Raw genomic sequence first — 25,242 nt, forward strand, 5'->3', positions numbered from 1 at the left:
TGTAGGACTTGTTTTAAAATCTGGAAAGTTAAAACATTAAAATAAGGTGGCACGCAGAAAAATATTTTATAAACCATGAAGTGCTCCCCACATTTTTCCTACTTTAATTGTTTGCCGTTGTCCTCCTCACGGGCAGAAAAGAGGCGATGTACAAAAAGCATTTTGAAATCTAAGAACATTCAGGACTTTTGCCATTTGCAACTAGAATTTTCACCTTGTATCTCGGCAGCGCCTAACCCAGCATCCATATTTAGTAGGGACTCATTATGTAAATAATAGCTATTATTGAGTGCCCATGGTGTGCCAACCACTTCGTTTCTCTCCCTCTTACCAGAGACCTACAAAGTAGTTATTAGTCTCAATTTGAAGGTGAGGAAACTAAGACTCGGAAATTAAGACTTCTCGCGTAAGGTAACCCAGCTAGTAAGTACCAAAGCCAGAAGTTAGACCCGTTTTTTGTTTTGTTTTGTTTTTAACTACAAGTCTCTCCTTCATGCAGCCCTTCCCAAAAATTAAGCATTGAATTGAATTATCCCAAGAGAAATGACCCCATCCCTAAAGGAGGTATTTTATGTGTGTGGAAGTATTATGATACAGTACTGGGAGCCTTTTCCTTGTGATAGTTCTGGCTGTTTCACAAAACACTAGTTTTCTTTTTTTCTTTTTTCTTTTTTTTTGTTTTTTGAGACGAAGTTTTGCTCTTGTTGCCCAAGCTGGAGTGCAATGGCGCAGTCTCGACTCACGGCAACCTCCGCCTCCTGGGTTCAAGCGATTCTCCTGCCTCAGCCTCCCTAGTAGCTGGAATTACAGGCGTGTGCTACCTCACCCAGCTAATTTTTTGTCTTTATAGAGATGGGGTTTCGCTATGTTGGTCAGGCTGGTCTCAAACTCCTGACCTCAGATGATCCGCCCGCCTCAGCCTCCCAAAGTGCTGGAATTACAGGCATGAGCCACCGTGCTTGGCCCATAGTTTTCATTTTTGAATTAAAATGAGTTTCAAGGGTACCCGTGGGAAAACAAATACTGAAACCAGTATGGTGTGTTCTGTGGAAAGGCAGTTCTCCTTTGCCTTGGCTAGGATTGGAGGGCTTATTTGGCTTAAAACCAGATGGAGTAACATTTGTTTTTGCTTGTTTTTCTCTTCTATAGTCAATCTGTGCCTGCTGTATCCGTTCTCCTGTCCGTGGAAAGCCGTCTAATTCTGGGACTCTGGCTTGCTGCTTTATGCTTGGCTTTGCCCAAGAGGCAGAGTTCTGGGTCTTAATAGTGTAAATTCAATCCTGCATTAGTTTTTTCATATGTAACAGACGAATCTTATTCTTGTTTCATAGGAATATTATTTATCTGAAGCGTTTTCATCTGTTCAAGAGAAAAATACCACCTGTTAAGGAATTTCTAAACATTACCCAGAATTAATTTGCTTCCTTTATTTCCAATTTCCGCCTCTTTGAATTAGCTTTATACTCTAATAGAGTTCCTTACTCTCTTTCTCCTAGCACTCTTCCGCTAATAGGAACTGTTTGGGTAGTGAAGAAGATCTATGCATGGAAGCAGAGGTTCTTTGCTTAGAGAACTAGCTCCAGCTGCACTTGGACCTTTGGACTAACTCTGTCTCCAATACAATATTGCTGTCTTTGCATGAGGATGGAGCATGATTTGGGAGGCCAGTGGTACTGTGTAAAGTATAAGATACTGGAGAAGAACAAGTTTGTTGTCCCAGGTGGTTAAAGCTTGGCAGGGTCAGGTCCTCTTTTTGTTTCTAATTGAAAAATAATCATCATCTAGTTTAATTTGTGCAAAACTATTAGCCAACTATGACAGGGGCAGCTATAAATGAAGATTTTCATAACTGAAAGAAAGTTTTTTGTGTCTCTAACAGTGGATTTTTAGGTTAGTCCACGGCTGTGCCAGAGTTTTGTGATATGTGAGAGAGGATTGGACTTAATGATTTTGAATCCTTAAGAAAAGCTAAATCTGGGCCGGGCACGGTGACTCACGCCTGAAATCCCAGTGTTTTGGGAGGCTGAGGCAGGTGGATCACCTGAGGTCAGGAGTTCGAGACCAACCTGACCAACATGGAGAAGCACTGACTCTAATAAAAATACCAAATTAGCCGGATGTGGTGGCACATGCCTGTAATCCCAGCTGCTCAGGAGGCTGAGGCAGGAGAATTGCTCGAAGCCGGGAGGTGGAGGTTGCGGTGAGCCGAGATTGTGCCACTGCACTCCAGCCTGGGCAACAAGAGTGAAACTCCATCTCAAAAAAAAAAAGAAAAAAAAAAAGAAAAGCTAAATCCTCTGTGATAGGAAATTGATGTTTGGAGATTGTTTATTTCTTATGATTAAGAAACTCATTTGTTCTACTCTTTTTTTTTTTTTTTTTCTTTTTTGGTGATGGGGTCTTGCTCTGTCATCCAGACTGGAGTGCAATGGCGTGATCTCGGCTCACTGCAACATCTGCCTCCCGGATTCAAGCAATTCTCCTGCCTCAGCCTCCCAAGTAGTTGGGATTACAGGTGCCCGCCAATACGCCCGGCTAATTTTTGTATTTTTAGTAGTGACGGAGTTTCACTATGTTGGCAAGGCGGGTCTTAAACTCCTGACCCCGTGATCCGCCCGCCCTGGCCTCCCAAAGTCCTGGGATTACAGGTGTGAGCCACTGCACCCGGTCTGTTCCACTGTTTAGACTGTAGCTAGGATGTTAATTGGTCCAAGTAAAGGATTAGTTCACTTTTTATTTTCATTAATCTTTGCTAATGATACTATTGTTACAAACTCCTTTCTGCCTTAGTTTCTCCATTTGTAAAAGATAAACGTGTATTTTACTGGGTAAAAATGTAAGTACTTGGGGCTCTGACATAATCAGCTTCCACTAATTCAATTAATATTTATTTGTTGGCATTCAGTGTGCCAGGTCCAGTGCTGGAGAATCCAGAATTTTAAAAATTTAATAAACCAGTTTCTATTGGAAGAAATGAGAAAGTTTATGTTTAAAATTTCTAATGAAGGTCGGGCGCGGTGGCTCACGCCTGTAATCCCAGCACTTTGCGAGTCCGAGGCGGGCGGATCAGGAGGTCAGGAGATCGAGACCATCCTGGCTAACACAGTGAAACCCCGTCTCTACTAAAAATACAAAAAATTAGCCAGGCGTGGTGGCGGGCGCCTGTAGTCCCAGCTCCTCAGGAGGCTGAGGCAGGAGAATGGCGTGAACCTGGGAGGCGGAGCTTGCAGTGAGCCGAGATCGCACCACTGCACTCCAGCCTGGGCGACAAAGCGAGACTCTGTCTCAAAAAAAAAAAAAAAAAATTCCTAATGAAAAATGCTGTGATGTAGAGACATGCAGAAGAAAGTATAAAGAAAGGACATCTAAGCTGGGGATGAAGGGCCACTGGGATAGAAGAGGAATGTTGGCTGACAGGAGCTGGTTTTTAAAGCATGAGAGGTGTTTCAGACAGAGGGCTCTACAAGAATAAACAGAGCCTGAGAGGAACATTCGAGGGACTCTACCTCTAGTTGGGTTGGAATGAAACATGGGTATAAGAGTGTGAACCAGCTGGGCGTGGTGGCTCACACCTGTAATCCCAGCACTTTGGGAGGCTGAGGTAGGCAGATCACAAGGTCAGGAGTTTGAGACCAGCCTGACCAGCATGGTGAAACCCCATCTCTACTGAAAATACAAAAATTAGCCAGGCATGGTGGCATGTACCTGTAATCTCAGCTACTCAGGAGGCTGAGGCAGGAGAATCAGTTGAACCTGGGAGGCAGAGGTTGCAGTGAGCCGAGATCACGCCACTGCACTCCAGCCTGGGAGAGAGAATGAGACTCCATCTCAAAAAAAAGAATGTGGACCAATGAAACTGAGGATGTAGGTATGAGATGCATGTTTTAACTTGATGCTAGACTTTCATAGAGTAAATGAAATTTAATAAAAGTTTAAACATGTCTGTGATCTACTCCAGTGTGCTTTCCTAATTCTTCTTTGGTTTAGCAATAACAAAATAAAAATTTATAGGACTGAAAAAATATAAATATAAGCCTATTAAAAAAACATATCATCACACTGGTCCATTTATGATGCTTAACATGCATTTTCTCTATTTTGCCAAATAATATCTTCTATAATCTGGGTTCTCCAATAGCCATTAAAGTAGATTATAGCAAATCTTAATCAACAAAATATACTAAAAGAATGTAGATTTTACTAGAATTCCTAAAAAGGATTTAGAAAAGTCTGTAGGCAAAAACTAATTTGAAGGAATTTGAAAGCCTTTGCTGACACAGCAAAAAGAAAATACCTTCAGGGTTTGATTGATAGGATTTTCTTTTTTCTTTTTTCCCTTCTCCAAGTTATTGGTAGAGAAATAGTATTTTAATACTTGTTTTTCTTTGACTTAAAGAATATGGAAGATGTCAGAATCTTGTATTACTCTATAGTGAACAAATGAGACCCTTCTCTAAAAGACTAGGTTAAATTAACTTTTAACCACATTTACCTAAGTGAAACACTCCATAAGCCATATTTTATTAAGATTTTATATAATTTGAAATTTTTTACGTCACCTGCTTTGACCTGTCAGTTTGCAAAAAAACTGTCGTTATAGTTTACTGATTTTCAGGAAAGTTTTAGATAATACAATTTTAGATCATCAGGTAATTTATGTAACTACCACTCAGAAAAGAGATTTTTGGTGTTAAGTATATTTACTCCCTTGTTTGCATTTCTTGTTCCAATTTAGTTAATTTAATTAGATGAAAATTCACAATAAAAAGTAGGTGAAGGTGCCAAATTAAAGGAATAATACTACATATAAAATTTCTGTGATAGTTGCTAATGGTACCAGTACTTGATTTCAAGTTTCTCTGAAATATCATCTTAGTTTTGTTTTTGAATTATTATTTAACAAGTCCCTTACTGGTGAATATTTGTGTTATTTTCCCTTTTTTTTTTTTTTTTTTTTGAGATGGAGTTTCACTCTTGTTGCCCAGGCTGGAGTGCAATGGCACGATCTCAGCTCACCACAACCTCCGCCTCCCGGGTTCAAGCGACTCTCCTGCCTCAGCCTCCTGAGTAGCTGGGATTACAGGCGCCCGCTAATACACCTGGCTAATTTTTGGTATTTTTAGTAGATATGAGGTTTCTCCATGTTGGTCAGGCGGGTCTCGAACTCCCGACCTCAGGTAATCCACCCGCCTCGGCCTCCCAAAGTGCTGGGATTACAGGCGTGAGCCACTGAGCCTGGTCTCCATTTTTTATTATTACTAGAATCACCATATTTCCTGGCTTGTCTGGAACAGTATGAAACACGTTCTTATATTTATAGCAAAATTAGGCCAGGCGCGGTGGCTCACGCCTGTAACCTCAGCATTTTGGGAGGCTGAGGTGGGCGGATCACCTGAGGTCAGGAGTTCGAGACCAGCCTGGCCAACATGGTGAAACTCTGTCCCTTCTAAAAATACAAAAAATTAGCCAGACGTGGTGTCACACACCTGTAATTCCAGCTACTCGGGAGGTTGAGGCAGGATAATTGCTTGAACGCCGGGGGGCAGAGGTTGCAGTGAGCCAAGATCACGCCACTGCACTCCAGCTGGGCGACAGAGCGAGACTCCATCTTAAAAAAAAAACAGAAAACCAAAAACCAAAAACTGCTTAAGGAACTCTAGAATCACAATATTTAACACAATTATTATAATTTAATATAGAAGCACAAGCAGGGAAAAAAATATGTCACCAAAGTTTTCAAGTAGTCAACTCATTATTGGAGCCATTTTATTTTATTTATTCAGCTGGTTCAGAATTCAAAAGGGCATATAATGAAGTTGCTATCCTGCTTCTGTTTCCCAGCTATCCAGTTTCCCTCCCTGGAGGCAAACAGTGTCATTGTTTTTTTGTTGTTGTTGTTGGCTTTTTTTTTTTTTTTTTTTTTTTTTTTTTTTGAGATGGAGTCTCTGTCGCCCAGGCTGGAGTGCAGTGACGCGATCTCGGCTCACTTTAAGCTCCGCCTCCCGGATTCACGTCATTCTTCTGCCTCAGCCTCCCGAGTAGCTGGGACTACAGGCGCCCACCACCACGCCCGGCTAATTTTTTTTGTATTTTTAGTAGAGACGGGGTTTCACCGTGTTAGCCAGGATGGTCTCGATCTCCTGACCTGGTGATCCGCCCGTCTCGGCCTCCCAAAGTGCTGGGATTACAGGCGTGAGCCACCACGTCCGGCCATTTTTTTTTTTTTTTTTTTTTTTTTGAGATGGAGTCTGGCTCTGTCGCCCAGGCTGGAGTGCAGTGGCGCGATCTCGGCTCGCTGCAAGCTCCGCCTCCCAGGTTCAGGCCAGTCTCCTGCCTCAGCCTCCCGAGTGGCTGGGACTACAGGCGCCCGCCACCACGCCTGGCTAATTTTTTGTATTTTTAGTAGAGACGGGGTTTCACTGTGTTAGCCAGGATGATCTCGATCTCCTGACCTCGTGATCCACCTGCCTCAGCCTCCCAAAGTGCTGGGATTACAGGCATGAGCCACTGCACCCAGCCTGTTTTCCTTATTTCTTTATTATTTTGTATTCATCTGTAAAGGAGGATTTTCTTCATCAATTACTTGGTTATTCTGAGAAACAATTCATATAGAAAAGGCAGGCTATATATTCAACTTGTTTTCCTTTATTTACTAGTTTTAGGGATAGTAAGTTGATTATGTAATATTCTCTTAAAGACGATCAATTAGGGCTTTGAAAAATTATTATGAACTTGTGGATTTTATTAAATTTGGCATGTTTACATTCTTTGTAGTTATTCTTTTTGATGCTCAAACTGTACCATCTTTGGACAATAGCAACCCACTGAAGTTGATTCTTTTTAAATATTATTCATTTAATTTTTCACTTTTTTCAATAGAGACTGTGTTTCCCAGACTGGTCTTGAACTCTTGGTCTCAAGCAGACCTCCTGCCTCTGCCTCGTAAAGTGCTAGGATTACAGGTGTGAGCCCCCATGCCCGGCTTCTAATGTTGATTCTTGAATCCTTTTGACATAACCCCAGTAGTCTTTGATAGCTTTCTTGCTTACTGCTGTGAAGATGCCTTGTATGTACTGTCTCTTCTTATTGTTGCCAATTGTATCTTTCGGATCTATTCCTACAAGTGGAACTGTTGGGTTGAAGAGTAAATACACATATAATTTTGGTAGATAGTGTGAAAGGCATTATTTTATTTTGTCTTTCCACAAGCAATATATGAAAGTGCCCTCCCTGCCTTTTTTTTTTTTTTGGTAGAGACAGGGTTTTTTTCTGTCGCTTATGCTGGAGTGCAGGGGTATGATCTTGGCTCACTGCAGCCTCAAGCTATCCTCCCACCTTACCCTTCTGGGTAGCTAGGACTAAGGCATATGCCACTGTGCCTGGCTTATTTAAAAACCTTTTTTTTTTTTTTTTTTTTTTAGAGATGGAGTGTTGCTATGTTGCCCAAGCTTGAAAGTACCTTTTAACCCACAGTCTCACCAACAGTTTGCTGTAAGCTTCTGGATTTTTGCCAGTCTGGCAGGTGAGAAATGGTATCTCCGGGTAGTTTTGTTTGTTTGTTTGTTTGTTTTTGTTTGTTTTTTGAGACGGAGTCTTTGCTCTGTCACCCAGGCTGGAGTGAAGTGGCAGGATCTCAGTCCACTGCAAACTCCGCCTCCCGGGTTCACGCCATTCTCCTGCCTCAGCCTCCTGAGTAGCTGGGACTACAGGCGCCCGCCACCACACCTGGCTAATTTTTTTGTATTTTTTAATAGAGATGGGGTTTCACCGTGTTAGCCAGGATGGTCTCGATCTCCTGACCTGGTGATCCGCCCGCTCGGCCTCCCAGAAGTGCTGGGATTACAGGCGTGAGCCACCATGCCCGGCCTACTCCATGTAGTTTTAATGTGAGCATATTTTTATGTTCAAAATCACATTTTAATAAGTTGATGATAGCAAACCTGCATTGACATTTAAAGAAGGCAGGCCAACCATGGTGGCTCATGTTTGTAATCCCAGCACTTTGTAAGGCCAAGGCGGGAGAATCACTTGGGTGCAGAAGTTTGAGACCAGCCTGGACAACATAGTGAGACCCCATCTCTATAAACATTTTTAGCCCTCACTCGCCAGTGACGACCTGTCTCGCTGCGCGCACGCCCTGCCACCGGCCCGCAGAAATGCTTTGGTTACCTACAGTCTTTCGCCAGATGAGACCAGTGTCCAGGGTACTGACTCCTCATCTCACTCGGGCTTATGCCAAAGATGTAAAATTTGGTGCAGATTCCCGAGCCTTAATGCTTCAAGGTGCAGACCTTTTAGCCGATGCTGTAGCCGTTACAATGGGGCCAAAGGGAAGAACAGTGATTATTGAGCAGAGCTGGGGAAGTCCCAGAGTAACAAAAGATGGTGTGACGGTTGCAAAGTCAATTGACTTAAAGGATAAATATAAAAACATTGGAGCTAAACTTGTTCAAGATGTTGCCAATAACACAAATGAAGAGGCTGGGGATGGCACTACCACTGCTACTGTACTGGCATGCTCTATAGCCAAGGAAGGCTTCGAGAAGATTAGCAAAGGTGCTAATCTAGTGGAAATCAGGAGAGGTGTGATGTTAGCTGTTGATGCTGTAATTGTTGAACTTAAAAAGCAGTCTAAACCTGTGATGACCCCTGAAGAAATTGCACAGATTGCTACGATTTCTGCAAACGGAGACAAATAAATTGGCAATATAATCTCTGATGCAATGAAAAAGGCTGGAAGAAAGGGTGTCATCACAGTAAAGGATGGAAAAACACTGAATGATGAATTATAGATTATTGAAGGTATGAAGTTTGATCGAGGCTATCTTTCTCCATACTTTATTAATACATCAAAAGGTCAGAAATGTGAATTCCAGGATGCCTATGTTCTGTTGAGTGAAAAGAAAATTTCTAGTGTCCAGTCCATTGTACCTGCTCTTGAAATTGCCACTGCTCACCGTAAGCCTTTGGTCATAATTGCTGAAGACATTGATGGAAAAGCTCTAAGTATACTCGTCTTGAATAAGCTAAAGGTTGGTCTTCAGGTTGTGGCAATCAAGACTCCAGGGTTTGGTGACAATAGAAAGAACCAGCTTAAAGGTATGGCTATTGCTACTGGTGGTGCAGTGTTTGGAGAAGAGGAGCTGACCGTAAATCTTGAAGACATTCAGCCTCATGACTTAGGAAACGTTGGAGAGGTCATTGTGACCAAAGACGATGCCATGCTCTTAAAAGGAAAAGGTGACAAAGCTCAAACTGAAAAAAATGTATTCAAGAAACCATTGAGCAGTTAGATGTCACAACTAGTGAATATGAAAAGGAAAAAACTGAATGAACGGCTGGCAAAACTTTCAGATGGAGTAACTGTGCTGAAGGTCGGTGGGACAAATGATGTTGAAGTGAATGAAAAGAAAGACAGAGTTCAGATGCCCTTAATGCTACAAGAGCTGCTGTTGAAGAAGGCATTGTATTGGGAGGGGGTTGTGCCCTGCTTCAGTGCATTCCAGCCTTGGACTCATTGACTCCAGTTGATGAAGATAAAAAAATTGGTATAGAAATTATTAAAAGAACACTCAAAATTCCAGCAATGACCATTGCTAAGAATGCAGGTGTTGAAGGATCTTTGATAGTTGAGAAAATTATGCAAAGTTCCTCAGAAGTTGGTTATATGCTATGGTTGGAGATTTTGTGAATATGGTGGAAAAAGGAATTATTGACCCAACAAAGGCTGTGAGAACTGCTTTACTGGATGCTGCTGGTGTGGCCTCTCTGTTAACTACAGCAGAAGTTGTAGTCACAGAAATTCCTAAAGAAGAGAAGGACCATGGAACGGGTGCAATGGGTGGAATGGGAGGTGGTATGGGAGGTGGCATGTTCTAACTCTTAGACTAGTGCTTTACCTTTATTAATGAACTGTGACAGGAAACCCAAGGCAGTATTCCTCACCAGTAACTTCAGAGAAGTCAGTTGGAGAAAATGAAGAAAAAGGCTGGCTGAAAATCACTATAACCATCAGTTACTGGTTTCAGTTGACAAAATATATAATGGTTTACTGCTGTCATTGTCCATGCCTCCAGATAATTTATTTTTATTTTTTTTTCACAATACACAGTCCTTGTATTTAGGTACATTATGAGACACACTTACTTTTTCTCTACATTTAGCACATCAGCATAGAAATGTGATGAATTAATCTCCTAGTGATATAAAGTAAGAAGTAATGCACTGCAATAAAATATCACATGTGACAGGACACCAAGTGGGGTTTTGTTAGGAGGTGGGGAGGAGAATGGTACAAAGCTGAATCAGGCAAGGTCCCTACCCTTCATCAGCTTACAATTTAGTTGGAGAGTTAAGGCAATTTAAGAGTGAAATCGATTCCATAATCATTAGCTGTCACAAGGCTGCCTGTGATTAACTTCCAAATAGGTAATCCAGTCAATGAAGGCTGAGCTCAAAGGCAAGAGACTTCATTGTGGACTGGGAAGACTTCATTTCTTAGTTGACTTCTCAGAAAGTTGCTTCCTTGCCTCCTGGTATTAGCCTTTTATTTTGTATTTTTGAATAAAAAAACATTTGTACATTCCTGATACTGGGTACAAGAGCCATGTACCAATGTACTGCTTTCAACTTAAATCACTGAGGCATTTTTACTACTATTCTGTTAAAATCAGGATTTTAGTGCTTGCCACCACCTGATGAGAAGTTAAGTAGCCTTTCTGTGGAGAATGAGAATAAGTAGAGAAATATCCAATTATGTGACAACCTTTGTGTAATAAAAATTTGTTTTTTTTTTTTTTTGAGACGGAGTCTTTGCTCTGTCGCCCAGGCTGGAGTGCAGTGGCGCCAACTCGGCTCACTACAAGCTCCGCCTCCTGGGTTTACGCCATTCTCCTGCCTCAGCCTCCCGAGTAGCTGGGACTACAGGCGCCCGCCACCTCGCCCGGCTGGTTTTTTGTACTTTTAGTAGAGACGGGGTTTCACCGTGTCAGCCAGGATGGTCTCGATCTCCTGACCTTGTGATCCGCCCGTCTCGGCCTCCCAAAGTGCTGGGATTACAGGCGTGAGCCACCGCGCCTGGCCACATTTTTTTTTAAATTAGTTAGGCATGGTGGCATGTGCCTGTAGTCCCAGCTACTCAGGAGGCAGGGGTGGGAGGATCAATTGAGCCCAGGATGTCAAGGCTGCAGTGAGGCATAATCAAGGCACTTCACTCCAGCCTGGGCAACAGAGAAAGACTCTGTCTCAAAAAAAAAAAAAAAAAAAAAAGTTTGTCTTTAGCAATCTAAAATTTGACGAGTTTGCTTTGATTCTCTAGCTGCAGGTTCATAACCTGATTTACCCACTGCAAATTCTATACTTTCTTTTCCCAGGATTTGCTAAAGGAGGCACAACCCGTTTTACCCAGGAGATGGCAGTGTTTCTCTTACTGTTATATTTATTGGACGCTCACTTTCCCATCGAAGGTGAAATACTTAAAGTGAAAATTGTATTCTTTCAGTGAATAATCTTGAGTTAAATTATGTTTAGCTGTTAATGATAATAAGATTAGTAAAGTTGGTGCCTGCCTTCTAGGAGTTGACAATCTAGGAGCAAGAGCTCGTGGAGGTGGAACTGTGAAGCAGAGTCAAAGAATAGCCTAAAAAGGCCAGCTGTGGTGGCTCACACCTGTAATCCCAGCACTTTGGGAGGCTGGGGCAGGCAGATAACTTGAGGTCAGAAGTTCAAGACCAGCCTGGCCAACATGGTGAAACCCCCATCTCTACTAAAGATACGAAAATTAGCCAGGCATGGTGATGTGCACCTGTAATCCCAGCTACTGGGGAGGCTGAGGCAGGAGAATCATTTGCACCTGGGAGGCAGAGGCTGCATGAGTTGAGATTGTGCCGCTGCACTCCAGCCTGGGCAACAGAGCAATATTCTGTCTCAAAAAAAAAAAAAAAAAAAAAAAAGCCTATGAAAATTTCAAACAAAATGTTACAGGAATACAAATTTGTAATTGACCTCTTGATGTGATGTCTTTAATGGCAGTTTAACTTTAGCCCACAGGTGAGAGTGGGCTTACTCCACTGTTAGGAGACACAGGTAAGTTCAAGCTGTCTGACTTCCAAGACACAAAAATAGGCAATAAAAAGAAAATCAGGCCAGGCATGGTGGCTCATACTTGTAATCCCAGCACTTTGGAAGGCTGAAGCAAGAGGATCTCCCTTGAGGCCATGAGTTTGAGACTAGCTTGGGAAACATAATGAGACCCCTATCTCTACAACAAATTTAAAAATTAGCCAGGCCTGGTGGCATGTGCCTGTAGTCTTTGCTATTTGTCAGGGGTGGTGCTGAGGCAGGAGGATCGCTAGAGGACCGTGTCTCAAAAACCAAAAAAAGAAAATAATATATTGTAAATATAAAGGGAAAAGTTCCTAGATGTTCTAATGTGCCATTCCATCACTGCCAGCCCCACTTTTACCATTTTTTCTTTTTTTTTTTGGGGGGGGGACGGATTCTCACTCTGTTGCCCAGGCTGGAGTGCAGTGGCAAGATCTTGGCTCACTGCAAGTTCTGCCTCCTGGGTTCCCACCATTCTCCTGTCTCAGCCTCCCAAGTAGCTGGGATTACAGGTGCCTGCCACCACGCCTGGCTACTTTTTTTGTATTTTTAGTAGAGACAGGATTTCACCATGTTAGCCAGGATGGTCTCGATTTCCTGACCTCATGATCCACCCACCTCAGCCTCCCAGAAGTGCTGGGATCATAGGCGTGAACCACCGCGCCTGGCCTTACCATTTTTAATTAGTAACATTTTTTTTCAGATGTAAATTTTGTGTTCTGAGACAGTCCATTTATTCATTTAACAAATATTTTAAAATGTTAAATTAGCCAGGTCCTGCTGAATGCTAAGGATATAAAGGTGTACAAAACAGCCACAGTCTCTGTCCTTATCAAGTTTATGCTTCTGGTGAAGCCTGCTCATGACTAGTGACCATATAACTAATGTATATTGATATTTTAACAATTACTTTTTCAGCACCATAGGAACAGGAAAAATAGAAAAACAATTATTTCTTACATTCAAATCTCTCTCTCTCTTTTTTTTTTTTTTTGAGACAGTCTCCCTCTGTTGCCCAGGCTAGAGTGCAGTAGTGCAATCTCGGCTCACTGCAACCTCTGCCTCTGGGTTCAAGTGATTCTCCTGCCTCAGACTCCCGAATAGCTGGGACTACAGGCCCACACCACTATGCCTGGCTAATTTTTGTATTTTTAGTAGAGACAGGGTTTCACCATGTTGGCCAGGCTGGTCTCGAACTTCTGACCTCAAGTGATCTGCCTGCCTCAGCCTCCCAAAATGCCGGGATTACAGGTGTGAGCCACTATGCCCAGCCCTTATATTCAAATCTTATATTTCACCTGAGAGTTTTAGGATATGGTCCTAATTATCTGGAAAGCAGATTTAAAGCAAGTTATCTTCTAAATATATAGCAAATCAAAACTCAGGTAGAAGCTTCATTAGGAGTGCTTCTCAGCAAATGTGGTTTTCAACAAACCTCTTGCTGTTTGTGTTGTAAGTTTATCCCTAGAAATATTACCCAGTATGTAAGTTAAGAATAAGTCAGAATATTGAATATGACTACTACTTGAGGTAAGGGGCTGGCTTGAGGAAAATAGTTGAATCTTTCACTTCTGGATTCCTAGGATTATTCCTTTATTATTTCTGACCCCAAAGTACATATTTACTGGAATTATTTTATGGGCAAATAGAAAGGGTAGAATTGAGTCAATAAATCTGAATTCTGGCCAGGAGCAGTGGCTCACACCTATAATCCCAAAACTTTGCGAGGCCGAGGCAGGCAGATCACCTGAGGTTAGAAGTTCGAGACCAGCCTGGCCAACATGGTGAAACCCCGTCTCTACTAAAAATACAAAAATTAGCAGGACATGGTGATGCATGCCTGTAATCCCAGCTGCTCCAGAGGCTGAGGCAGGAGAATTGCTTGAACCCAGGAGGCGGAGGTTGCAGTGAGCTGAGATTGTGCCATTGCACTCCAGCCTGGGCAACAGAGCGAGACTCCATCTCAAAAAAAGAAAAAAAAGAAAAATGAAGAAATCTGGATTCTGGTGTCACTTATGCTGCTGTTTGACCCCTATGACCTTGTGTAAGTGAGTTTGCCTCTCTGGGATTTGCTTTTTTAATCTGAAAATGAGAGAGGACAAGGGGAAGGAACTATCCAATTAATCACTGTTTTGGTTCATTATCATCCCCACAGTCTCATACTTCTTGCAATATTTAGTTTGACCATATGAAATTGCTAGTATTCAATGATATGAAAAGATTAAGATTTAACCTATAGAGACAGCAGTTTCATTTGATTCAGCCTAATTGTTGAATCAGTTGTGGGCCCTATTGGGATCATCTGAGTTATTTATTTGAGGGATAGATGAGGCCAAGGCCAAGCAAAATTAATGCCTCAGGTGTGAAGGAAACACACATTTAGAGAATAAATCTTTCTGGTAGGTGATAAAATAAAAAGAGAATACAATGAATACCACCATATAATCAATGTGGTATATTCTGGGTTACAGAGAATCCATTCCAGCCTTTTCGTTCTACAATATGGTAATTTTCTAGCCCAGTGATTCTAAATGATTTCGTTCCTGTATTCCTTCAGCGTCTGGCAAAGGAAAAGTCCATTTGACAATTTTATTAGAATATTCTCTGTAGCAATGCTTGGCCAGGAATATCTGTTGCTGTAGGAGAATACAGCCTGTTAGCACTGATATCCAGGGTGTGAAAGAAATAATTCTTTAGAGCTGTCTTTTTCCTTGTTTGCCAGTGAGGTAAGTCAAAGAGGTGAAAAGACAAACTTTTCCAATTTTTAGTTTTAGACCAATTTTGTCATTCCATCCTACATCAGAAGGGGTCACGGCTAAGCTTTGCTTTACTGTGTGATGTAGCTCATTAATGTTTCTTGCCTAAGGAAACTGGTATGTTCAATAAACTGTTTTTTGTTTGTTTTTTGTTTGTTTGTTTTTGTTTTTGTTTTTTACTTTTCCCCAAGACATAATCTCATCTTTTTACCAGGAAATAAACTGAACTTTTTTTTTTTTTTTTTTTTTTTTGAGACAGAGTCTCATTCTGTTGCCCAGGCTGGAATGCAGTGGCATGATCTCAGCTCACTGCAACCTCCGCCTCCCGGGTTCAAGTGATTCTCCTGCCTCAGTCTCCCAAGTAGCTGGGATTACAGGCGTGTGCCACCACACCTGGCTAATTTTTGTATTTTTAGTAGACACAGGGTTTCACCATGTTGACTAGGCTGGTCTCAAACTCCTGACCTCAAGTGATCTGCCCACCTCAGCCTGCCAAAGTGCTAGGATTACAGTCGTGAGCCACCACACCCGGCCAATAAACTCAAATTTTGGACTATTTCCATTACATAGCATTTTGGACACAAAAGTAAATCAGTGGAATGGAAAGATAATCCACAGGGAGTATTTACACCTAGGGAAAAATGTGTATTTGGCTCTAATATACCCTGTTCAGGTCTCTGAGCCACATTCAGAGCCTCACATGCAAACTGACCTGTCTCATTGCTTTCAGACACATATACCACACCAGGTTGTCTCCATTGGAATGTCTCGCTAGGGTCCAACACATCTACAGGTAATACATTCTTCTGAGTTCTCCACCTTGATATGGAGGGGCCAATAGAGGCATGCAAACATTTTTCTTTATTTTTCTTTTTATTTTGAGACGGGATCTCACTTTGGTTGCCTAGGCTGGAGTGCAGTGGCGCCATCTCAGCTTACTGCAGCCTCGACCTTCCAGGCTCAGGTGGCTCTTCAACCTCAGCCTCCTGAGGAGTTGAGACTACAGATGTGCACTACTATGCCTGGCTAGTTTTTTGTATTTTTAGCAGAAATGGGGTTTTGCCATGTTGCCCACATTGGTCTTGAACTCCTGGACTGAAGCAGTCTGCCCACCTCAGCCTCCCAAAGTGCTGGGACATTTTTCAGCTACATTTTGGGGTTGATCTAGCCCCTACTCCTTCACCTTGGACACTTGTTAAAAAGTTGTTTTTCAGGAGAAATCACAAGCCTATATTGAATCAGGTACAAATGTCTCTTCCCCAAAGAGGTTACAGATAGCTTTCATTTTGCTTTTTTCCCTTCAAAACAATTCCTGAGTGCTGGGTTCATGAGAACCAAGAATTAGTGAGGCATTGGCTAAATCTGGAAAAATGTGGGCAATATAATGGGCAAAGCAGAAGGGCATCAAAGTAAATACACTGGAGGAAGTAGGATTCTTCCTCCTCCCATATACTTCCTGGATCTAACCACAGAACACCATTACCTTCCCCATTATTTCCACGGAATTCCATAACTCCTTTACAAATATACTCACCTGTAATGCCAGCACTTTTGCAGGCTGAGGTGGGCAAATTGCTTGAGCTGAGGTGTTCAAGACCAGCCTGGGCAACATGATGAAACCCTGTCTCTACCAAAAAAAAAAAAAAAAAAAAATTACAAAAGTTAGCCAGGTGTGGTGGGGCATGCCTGTAGTCCCAGCTACAGGGTGGGGAGGGGTGGGGTGGGTGTGAAGATCACCTGAGCCTGGGGAAGTCAAAGCTGCCTGTTGTGAGCCGTGATTGTGCTACTGCACTCCAGCCTAGGTGACAGAGTGAGACCCTGTCATAAAATATATATACATATATATATGTTTATAATATATATACTCACCAGAATGAAGGATTTAGTTTCCAGTTTTGTTGGTGCTCTTTAACATAATACACCCTTGGCAACAGTTTGCATATCTGGGTCCTTTTACTTCTGTGGTCCCAACTTACTAGACTATACAAATTTAGATTTTTAGGCCAGGCACGGTGGTTCACACCTGTAATCCCAGCACTTTGGGAGGCCGAGGCGGGTGGAGCGCTTGACATCAGGAGTTCAAGACCAGACTGGCCAAAATGGTGAAACCCTCTCTCTACTAAAAATACAAAAAATTAGCTGGGTGTGGCGGCAATCACCTGTAATCCCAGTTACTTGGGAGGCTGAGGCAGGATAATTGCTTGAATCCAGGAGGTGGAGGTTGCAGTGAGCCAAGATCATGCCTTTGTACTCCAGCCTGGGTGACAGAGAGAGACTCTGTCTCAAAAACAAACAAACAAACAACAAACAAAAATTTAGGTTTTTGTATTAGTTAATATAAGTAGAGCTTATTGAATTAGATCCTTCTTTATTTCCCTTCTATCTGATATTCTCTACTTGTAGAGTAGAGGAATGGGGTTAAATCTTAGCATGTAAGGAAGTCCCCCTTTTTTTCTGCCAGATTTGTTTTTATTTCTTGGATGGTAGGACTCAAAGAGAAATGGGAGCTGGGGTGTCTTGTATCTAGTGTTTTTTGATTTTGTATTATTTTGTTTCCTTTTTTTTTTCTAGCGATAAGACATATTCCACCAATTTCCAGGAGACTGAGAATTATGAAAATAATTTATGAATAATCAGGTTGTATGCTTATGGGGGAGAGGGAAGAAATTAAATTGGATGATCCCTGAAACTTTTCGAGGTATGTAGTTTAGCCTGTGTGATTCTAGGATAATCTTTTGAATGTAACTAAGATGCCAGTTTCTGGAATTGCTCACTTCAGATCTTCAAATTTGGGTTATATGATACCCAGAGGGATACACGCTGGCAGGCGGTAGAGTAATTAATCGCAATGAAGCTAGCATCTATTGGGTGTTTACCAAGTGTCAGGCACCTTCTTAAGGGCTTTATACGCATTGCCTTATTTCATTTCACTACAATTTTAGGGAGTAGATACTATTTGTTATTCTATTTTACAGATGAGAAAAGTAGGGATCAGATATGTGAGGTAATTTCTCCTAGTGCAAAAGTGAAGTATTATCTTCATTTTGCACATGGGTGAATGAGAGATGTTAAGTAACTTGGTCTAAAGTCATATAAGTAGTAACTAACAGTGGTGACAGGATTTTAATTTTCTTTTTGGAGACAGTCTTGCTCTGTCAACCCAGGCTGGAGTGCAGTGGAGCAATCTCAGCTCACTGCAATCTCTGCCTCCCAGGTTCAAGAGATTCTTATGCCTCAGCCTCCCGAGTAGCTGGGATTACAGGCATGCACCACACCCAGCTAATTTTTGTATTTTCAGTACAGACAGCATTTTGCCATGTTGGCCAGGCTGGTCTCAAACTCCTGGCTCAAAGTGATCTGCCCACCTCGGCCTCCCAAAGTGCTGGGATTACAGGCATGAGCTACTGTGTCCAGCCTGGTGTCAGGATTTGAACTCAGGTCTGCCTTTTTCTAAAACTCATGGTTTTTAACTGTTTTTAATTTTTTCTTAATTTGATTTTATTTTTTAAACTTTTTATTTTATTACATATTTATTTATGTATTTTTTTAGAAATAGGGTCTGTCTCTGTTGCCCAGGCTGGAGTGTCGTGACAGATCACAGTTTACTGCAGCCTTGAACTCCTGGGCTCGAGTAATCCCTCTGTCTCAGCCTCCCCAGTAGCTGGGACTATAGGTGCACACAACCACACTGAGCTAATTTTTTTTTTTAATTTTAATTTTTTTAGAGACAGAATCTTGCTCTGTTACTGGTATGGTCTTGGAACTCCTGGCCTCAAGCTATCCTCTTGTCTCAGCCTCCTGAGTAGCTGCGATTATGGACACAAGCCATGTGCTTGGCATTAACTATTTAAAACAAATATATATATATATGTGTGTGTGTGTGTGTGTGTGTATATATATATATATATTTTAATAGAGACGAGGCTCTCACCATGTTGTCCAGCTGGTCTTGGGTTCCTGAGCTCAAGCAATCCAACCACCTTAGCCTCCCAAAGTGCTGGATTACAGACGTGAGCCACTATGCCTGGTCTCTTGCCCCACCACCCTTTTTTTTTATAGGGGTGAAGTCTCAACTACTTAAAATTCTAAGGTATCATTAAGCATTAAGGAATGAAAAGTGAGACTATAACACATTAGGAATATTAGAATTGGGTTGGGTACAGTGGCTCATGCCTGTAACCTAGAATTTTGGAAAGTCAAAGTGGGAGGATCGCTTGAGACCATGAGTTCAAGACCAGCTTGGTCTCGCTTGTTCAAGAACAGCAATGTCACTTCTGGGTATTTACCCAAAAGATTTGAAATCAGTTCATTGAACAGATGTCTGCATTCCCATGTTTATTGCAGCACTATTTAGAGTAGCCAAGACATCAACAGATTAATGTATAAAGAAAATATGCTATATATATATAATGGAGTTCTATTCAACTTTATTTATTTATTTATTTTTGAGACAGGGTCTCACTCTGTCACCCATGCTGGAATGCAGTGGCGTAATCATTGCTCACTGCAGCCTCCAACTCCTGGACTCAAGTAATCCTCCCACCTTAGCCTTCCAAGTAGCTGGGACCACAGACGTGCACTACCATACCTGGCTAATTTTTTTTATTTTTTGTATAGATGGGGTCTCACTATGTTATCTGGACTAGTCTTGAACTCCTGGGCTGAAGTGATCCTCCCACCTTGGCTTCCCAAAGTGCTGGGATTATAGGTGTGAGCTGCCTCATTTAGCCTCAACTTTAAAAAAGAAGGAAATTCTGTCATTTGTGACAACATGGATGGAATTGGAGAATATTACATTAAGTGAAATAAGCCAGGCACAAAAAGACAAATACTGTAAGTTCTCACTTATACATAGAATCTAAAACAATCAACTCACAGTAGCAGAAAATAGAATGGTGGTTACAGAAAGCTGGGGAACCGGCCAGGCTCGGTGGCTCATGCCTGTAAACCCAACCCTTTGGGAGACCGAGGCGGGTAGATCACGAGACTAGGAGTTCAGGACCAGCCTGGCCAACATAGTGAAACCCTGTCTCTACTAAGAATACAAAAATTAGCCGGGCGTGGTAGCGTGTGCCTGTAGTCCCAGTTACTCAGGAGGCTGAGGCAGGCGAATCGCTTGAACCTGGGAGGTGGAGGTTGCAGTGGGCCAAGATCGTGCCACTGCACTCCAGCTTGGGCAACAGAGTGAGACTACGTCTCAAAAAAAAACCAACGAAACCCCCACAAGTTGGGGGATGGAGGAAATGGGGAGATGCTGGTCAAACTGTACAAAATCTTAGGAGGAATAAGATTTTTTTTGTGAGCTCTATTGCACGTGTGGTTAAAATTGTTAATAATAGTGTATTATACATTTCAAAATTGCTAAAAGAGTAAATTTCATGTGTTCTCACCACAAAAATGATAAGTAGGCTGGGCTTGGTGGCTCCTAGCACTCTAGGAGGCTGAGGCAGGTGGATCACTTGCCTCACTTGAGGTCAGGATTTCGAGACCGGCCTGGCCAACATGATGAAAACCTGTCTCTACTAAAAATACAAAAATTAGCCAGGCGTGGTGGTTGTGCACCTGTAATTCCAGCTACTTGGGAGGCTGAGGCACGAGAATGGCTTGAACTCGAGAGGTCGAGATTGCAGTGAGCTGAGATCATGTCACTGCACTCCAGCCTGGGTGACAGAGCAAGACTCTTGTCTCACCAAAAAAAACAAAAAAAAGATAATGAGCCTGGGAGGCAGAGGCTGCAGTGAGCCGAGATCGCGCCACTGTCCTCCAGCCCAGGCGACAGAGCCAGACCCTATCTAAAAAATAATAATAATAGTAAGTATTTGAGGTGATAAATATGTTAATTAGCTTGAATTAATTATTCTACATTATATGTATAAGTCATAACTTCACTTTGTACCCATAAACACATACAATTATGAACTGTCAGTTTACAAACAACAACAACAGTCAGAAAACCTGCAATGAGATACCACCTCGCACCTATTAGGATGACTATTATAAAAAAAAATTCTCAGCTGGGTGCAGCTGCTCATGCCTGTAATCCCAGCACTTTGGGAGGCCGAGGCGGTTGGATTGCCTGAGCTCAGGAGTTTGAGACAGGCCTGGGCAACACAGTGAAACCCTGTTTCTACTAAAATACAAAAAATTAGCCGGGCTTGGCAGCGTGTGCCTGTAATCCCAGTTACTCAGGAGGCTGAGACAGGAGAATCGCTTGAACCCAGAAGGCAGAGCTTGCAGTGAGTTGAGATCATGCCACTGCACTGCAGCCTGGGCCACAGAGCGAGATTCTGTCTCAAAAACAAAAAAGGCCAGGCGCAGTGGCTCATGCCCGTAATCCCAGCACTTTGGGAGGCCGAGGTGGTCGGATCATGAGGTCAAGAGATCAAGACCATCCTGGCCAACACGGTGAAACCCTGTCTCTACTAAAAACACAAAAATTAGCTGGGCATGGTGTCACATGCCTGTAGTCCCAGCTACTCAGGAGGCTGAGGCAGGAGAATCGTTTGAACCTGGGAGGCAGAGATTTCAGTGAGCCGAGATTGCACCACTGCACTCCAGCCTGGCGACAGAGTGAGACTCTGTCTCAGGGGGAAAAAAAACAAAAAGTAGAAAGAAAAATTAGACTTAAAAAAAAAAAGGTTAAATTGGGTTGATTGCCTTTATGAGTCAGGCCTTCAAGAGAAAGGTTTCTGTACCACATTGTTAGGGTAAAGGAGAAGATATCATCCAAGGGCCTAAACAGCAAGGATAAATTGGTTGAGAGTCTCTGAGAGCAGAAAAGGGACTTAAAAAATATATACTGGGGCCAGGCTCAGTAGCTCATACCTGTAATCTCAGCACTTTGAGAGGCTGAGGCAGGCGGATCACCTGAGGTCAGCAGTTCGAGACCAGCCTGGCCAACATGGTGAAACCCCATTTCTACTAAAAGTACAAAAATTAGCCAGGCATGTTGGGGCACGCCTATAGTCCCAGCTACTGGGGAGGCTGAGGCAGGAGAATTGCTTGAACCTGGGAGGCAGAGGTTGCAGTGAGCTGAGATACTGCCACTGCACTCTAGCCTGGGCAACAGAGCAAGACTCTGTCTCAAAAGAAAAAAAAGTATCACTGAGCGATGTCTTCATTTATTTATTTACTGCATTTGGCTGCTGTGTTTCCAATCTCAGTTGCAATTCCCACACTGAGGCTGTCCCACCCTTCCTGTGTCCCTTGAGCTGAGCAGGCACTTCCTGTCCTATTGGAAATGAAAGTTAGAGATTGGGGGTAGGGTATGTATATTTACTCTGCAGAATGCTAATACTGTCTGTTCCACTATCATAGCAAAAAAGTGACAGGGAAACTAGAATAGAGACCAGAACTTCATTTGAGGGAGGGTTTGGGCTTAATATTTGTTGTCATAAAACAGACAGGGTTAATTTATATCTCAAGAGAATACTTAGGATGGCAGCAAGGTGGCCTTATGAATGGATTTGAAGGCTTTCATTTTATATCTCTATTCCACTTGGATTGGTAGGGGTTACTGGATATCATTCTGAAGTTTTTGGTTTCCTTTCTTGTTAAGGTTACTCCTACAAAGACATTCTTTGGAAACTAATAGAGGTAAGTGTTGCAACTCTATTAGGTTCTTGACTCTGAAATTTATATCCCTTCCTAAGAATTTTGTGTTTTTATTCTGTTTGAAGCATATGCTTTTTAAGTAGGTTTTTTTTTTGTTTTTTTGGGGTTTTTTTGACAGCTCAAAGACAACTCGAAGCAGATATCCCAACTGTGGACATCAATTTAGACATAAATTCCAGGTTTGGTGAGTTACTATAATTGTTTCAGTTTCATGGATCTTAAAGAGGAGGAAATAGTAGGGTAAAGTGTTAAATAAGATAGCCTGCAATTGTTAAAGAAATGCCTAGGCCCCAAGTTTCATGATATAGTCCAGTTTGATCATTCCTTGGAGAATCTGAAATAGGGGTGAGGGGCATCAGCCCATTGGTATGAGCCAAGAGAAACAGATCTAAGAATCTGAAACTAGTTATACCCCATACTCTGTTTTGCTTAGCTCTGCTCTTTGGTGTGTTCCTCTGTTTGTTCCTTTGTATATTAAGATCACTGCAAATGGGCTAGGTGTGGTGGCTCACGCATGTAATCCCAGCACTTTGGGAGGTTGAGTGGGCAGATCACTTGAGGTCAGGAGTTCGAGACCAGCCTGTCCAACATAGCGAAACCCCATCCCTACTAAACAATACAAAAATCAGCTGGATGTGGTGGTGGGTACCTGTAATCCCAGCTACTCGAGAAGCTGAGGCAGGAGAATTGCGGAAGGTGGAGGTTGCAGTGAGCCAGATCCAGGATTGCACCGCTGCACTCCAGCCTGGGTGACAGAGTAAAACTTTGTCTAAAAAAAAAAAAAAAAAAATCACTGTAAATGTAAAGTAGGGGAAGCCCTGAGCTTATCTCAAACACTCTGTCTCTAACTCTGGTTTTTTTCTTAACGTGTTCTCCAAGGCAATGTCTCAGGAGCCCCTTTAAAATCAAGCTTGAAATCTTATAGCTGAGATCTAAGGGTGGAAATAAAGCCCTTGTTGTCTTTATATGAGAATCAGAACTTGTTCATAGAGGAAAGGGGATAAATTTGAAAGGGGTTAGACCTAAGAACTCTGCTTTCTAGCTTTAACTCCTGAGACTGTGAAAAACAAACAAAAATAACATCTTGGGCATTAGGACCCAGTCGAAGTGCCTCTGCCTCATTCAGACTCTGTTAACTTCTCTCAGTGACGTAAAGGAGCAGCCCGAGCTCATTCTCTGCCCGCAGCCCCCCTTCATCTCTCCCCTCCTGCTCCTTTTCTCCTCCTTTCTCCTCCCCCTCCCTTTTTTCCTCCCTCCCTCTCCCCCTTTCCCTCGCTCCCCTCCTCCCTCCCTCCCCGTCTTTCTTACCCCCTCCCTTTCTCTCGCTCTCTCTCACTCGTTCCCTAACATTAAAGAGAAAATGCTGCTATCGGTGACTTCCAGGCCTGGGATTTCGACTTTTGGCTACAATAGAAACAACAAGAAGGTAGGGATAAGCGCTTTTTTGGTGTCTAGCTACTTCTTTTTCTGGGGATCTGGCAATGCCCTTGGTTTTTACATTCTTTTTAAAGAGGGGAAGGGGATTTCTCTCTCAAGATTCCTAATTCCTCACCGTGCTTCTCCCTTTTCCACTACTTCTTTCGGCATCTTTTCTCACCTGGTTCTGGAGTTCAAGGAACTTACAGTCTTTGTGAGGCCTGAAAAGACAGGGGAATTAAAAACAAATCAAGCTTGCAAGTTTGTATCCTTATGAAATGAAGTTAGTTTGACTTCCTGCTGATGTATCAGTCTCCACAAGGATAATATGTCATCTCAGACCCTGTCCCCCAGTCCACCCCACCCCCTACAAGATTATTTTATTTGTTGATTAACTGTTTCCATTCTCTCCCCAACCTTCCCTCCTACCCATACCAGCAGTAGTATTAGATAGCTGAAATCATAGATAGTCAGTGAAGCCACAACAGTTTATCAAGAGCTGCGTATATTCTTCTAGACTACAGATCCTACCCCACCCAGCCTATAGAGAAGGAGTCTTGAGAGACGTCGCACCTTGGGATTAAGGCACAGAGCGCTGTGATACTTTGGATCTTGCATTTGAGCTGATACTTGGAGCTCTGCAGATAGCCAGACTTTGCAGTGACCCTAGGAGTCTTTATGATTAACCCATGGCTGCCTGAGAGTTGTGCTGTCTTTCGGCAATCTGGGGAGAGATGGACAATCTTGTCCATATTTGACAAGGAATATATTTGGCAGTTTCTGGCATTTCAGGGCACACAGCATACTGATTAGGAGGAATTTCATGCTGTAGCAGGAAGAAGACGCTTTACCCTCTCTTCGTGTTATAGCTGTTCTTTTAAGAAAAAAATGTGACATGGACATTGAGGGAATCTTTTGCTCATCTAATGGAATGTTGGAGGGTGAGGAACAATTCCTGCTGCTTTCTCATGTACCAATGAGACCATTACAGGTAGATTTAAACAAAAGTGTCTGATCAATGCAGTGGGTAAATGTTTAGACCCAAAACACTTAGTGTTGATTTATGGGCTTAGTCTATGTGGTACTCATTCTGTTTATATCCTAAAGAAATATGGGTAGAGGGGAGAGGAAATGGGGAGCTATAGGTCGGAGGATACAAAGTAGTAGATATGTAGGATGAACAAATCCTGAGATCCAATGTACAACATGAGGACCATAGTTAATAAAATTGTATGTATATGGGATTCATGCTAAATAAGCAGTCTTTAGCTCCTCTTGCCACAAAGAGAAACAAAAGGGGTAACTATGTGGGATGATTAATTTACTTTATTACAGTAACCTTTCTACTATCTAT

General features: G+C 42.4%; 1 protein-coding gene, 1 long non-coding RNA gene and 1 pseudogene across 42 annotated transcripts in view; 2 read left to right on the plus strand and 1 right to left on the minus strand.

Moving 5' to 3' along the window:
• Positions 1-49: 49 nt before the first annotated feature.
• Positions 50-24,256, minus strand: LOC144332934 (uncharacterized). Of its 2 annotated transcripts, none has more exons than XR_013401163.1 (4): positions 24,070-24,256; positions 23,122-23,241; positions 16,393-16,485; positions 50-1,359 (listed from the first exon to the last, which is right to left on the minus strand). It is a non-coding gene; the product is annotated as an uncharacterized LOC144332934 (long non-coding RNA). The 2 variants fall into 2 exon arrangements; XR_013401164.1 differs by lacking the exon at positions 50-1,359 and adding an exon at positions 15,718-15,844.
• Positions 8,104-10,129, plus strand: LOC713098 (heat shock protein family D (Hsp60) member 1 pseudogene; annotated as a pseudogene).
• RBMS2 (RNA binding motif single stranded interacting protein 2) overlaps positions 22,092-25,242 on the plus strand; it is a 98,045-nt gene continuing 94,894 nt past the window's right edge. For 24 of the 40 annotated variants that reach the window (XR_013400606.1, XR_013400605.1, XR_013400607.1 and 21 more), the window contains exon 1: positions 23,633-23,898. Coding sequence is in view for 9 of the 40 variants with exons in the window: in XM_028828967.2 (XP_028684800.1) it covers positions 23,833-23,898 (66 nt within the window). In the remaining 31 variants the exon portion in view is untranslated. Of the gene's footprint in view, positions 22,455-22,590; positions 22,657-23,632; positions 23,899-25,242 lie in introns of those variants that run through there. The other 16 variants (XM_077952905.1, XM_077952889.1, XM_028828970.2 and 13 more) reach the window with 8 other exon arrangements.

This window comes from Macaca mulatta, chromosome 11, assembly GCF_049350105.2.
Source record: "Macaca mulatta isolate MMU2019108-1 chromosome 11, T2T-MMU8v2.0, whole genome shotgun sequence".
Lineage (NCBI taxonomy): Eukaryota > Metazoa > Chordata > Mammalia > Primates > Cercopithecidae > Macaca > Macaca mulatta.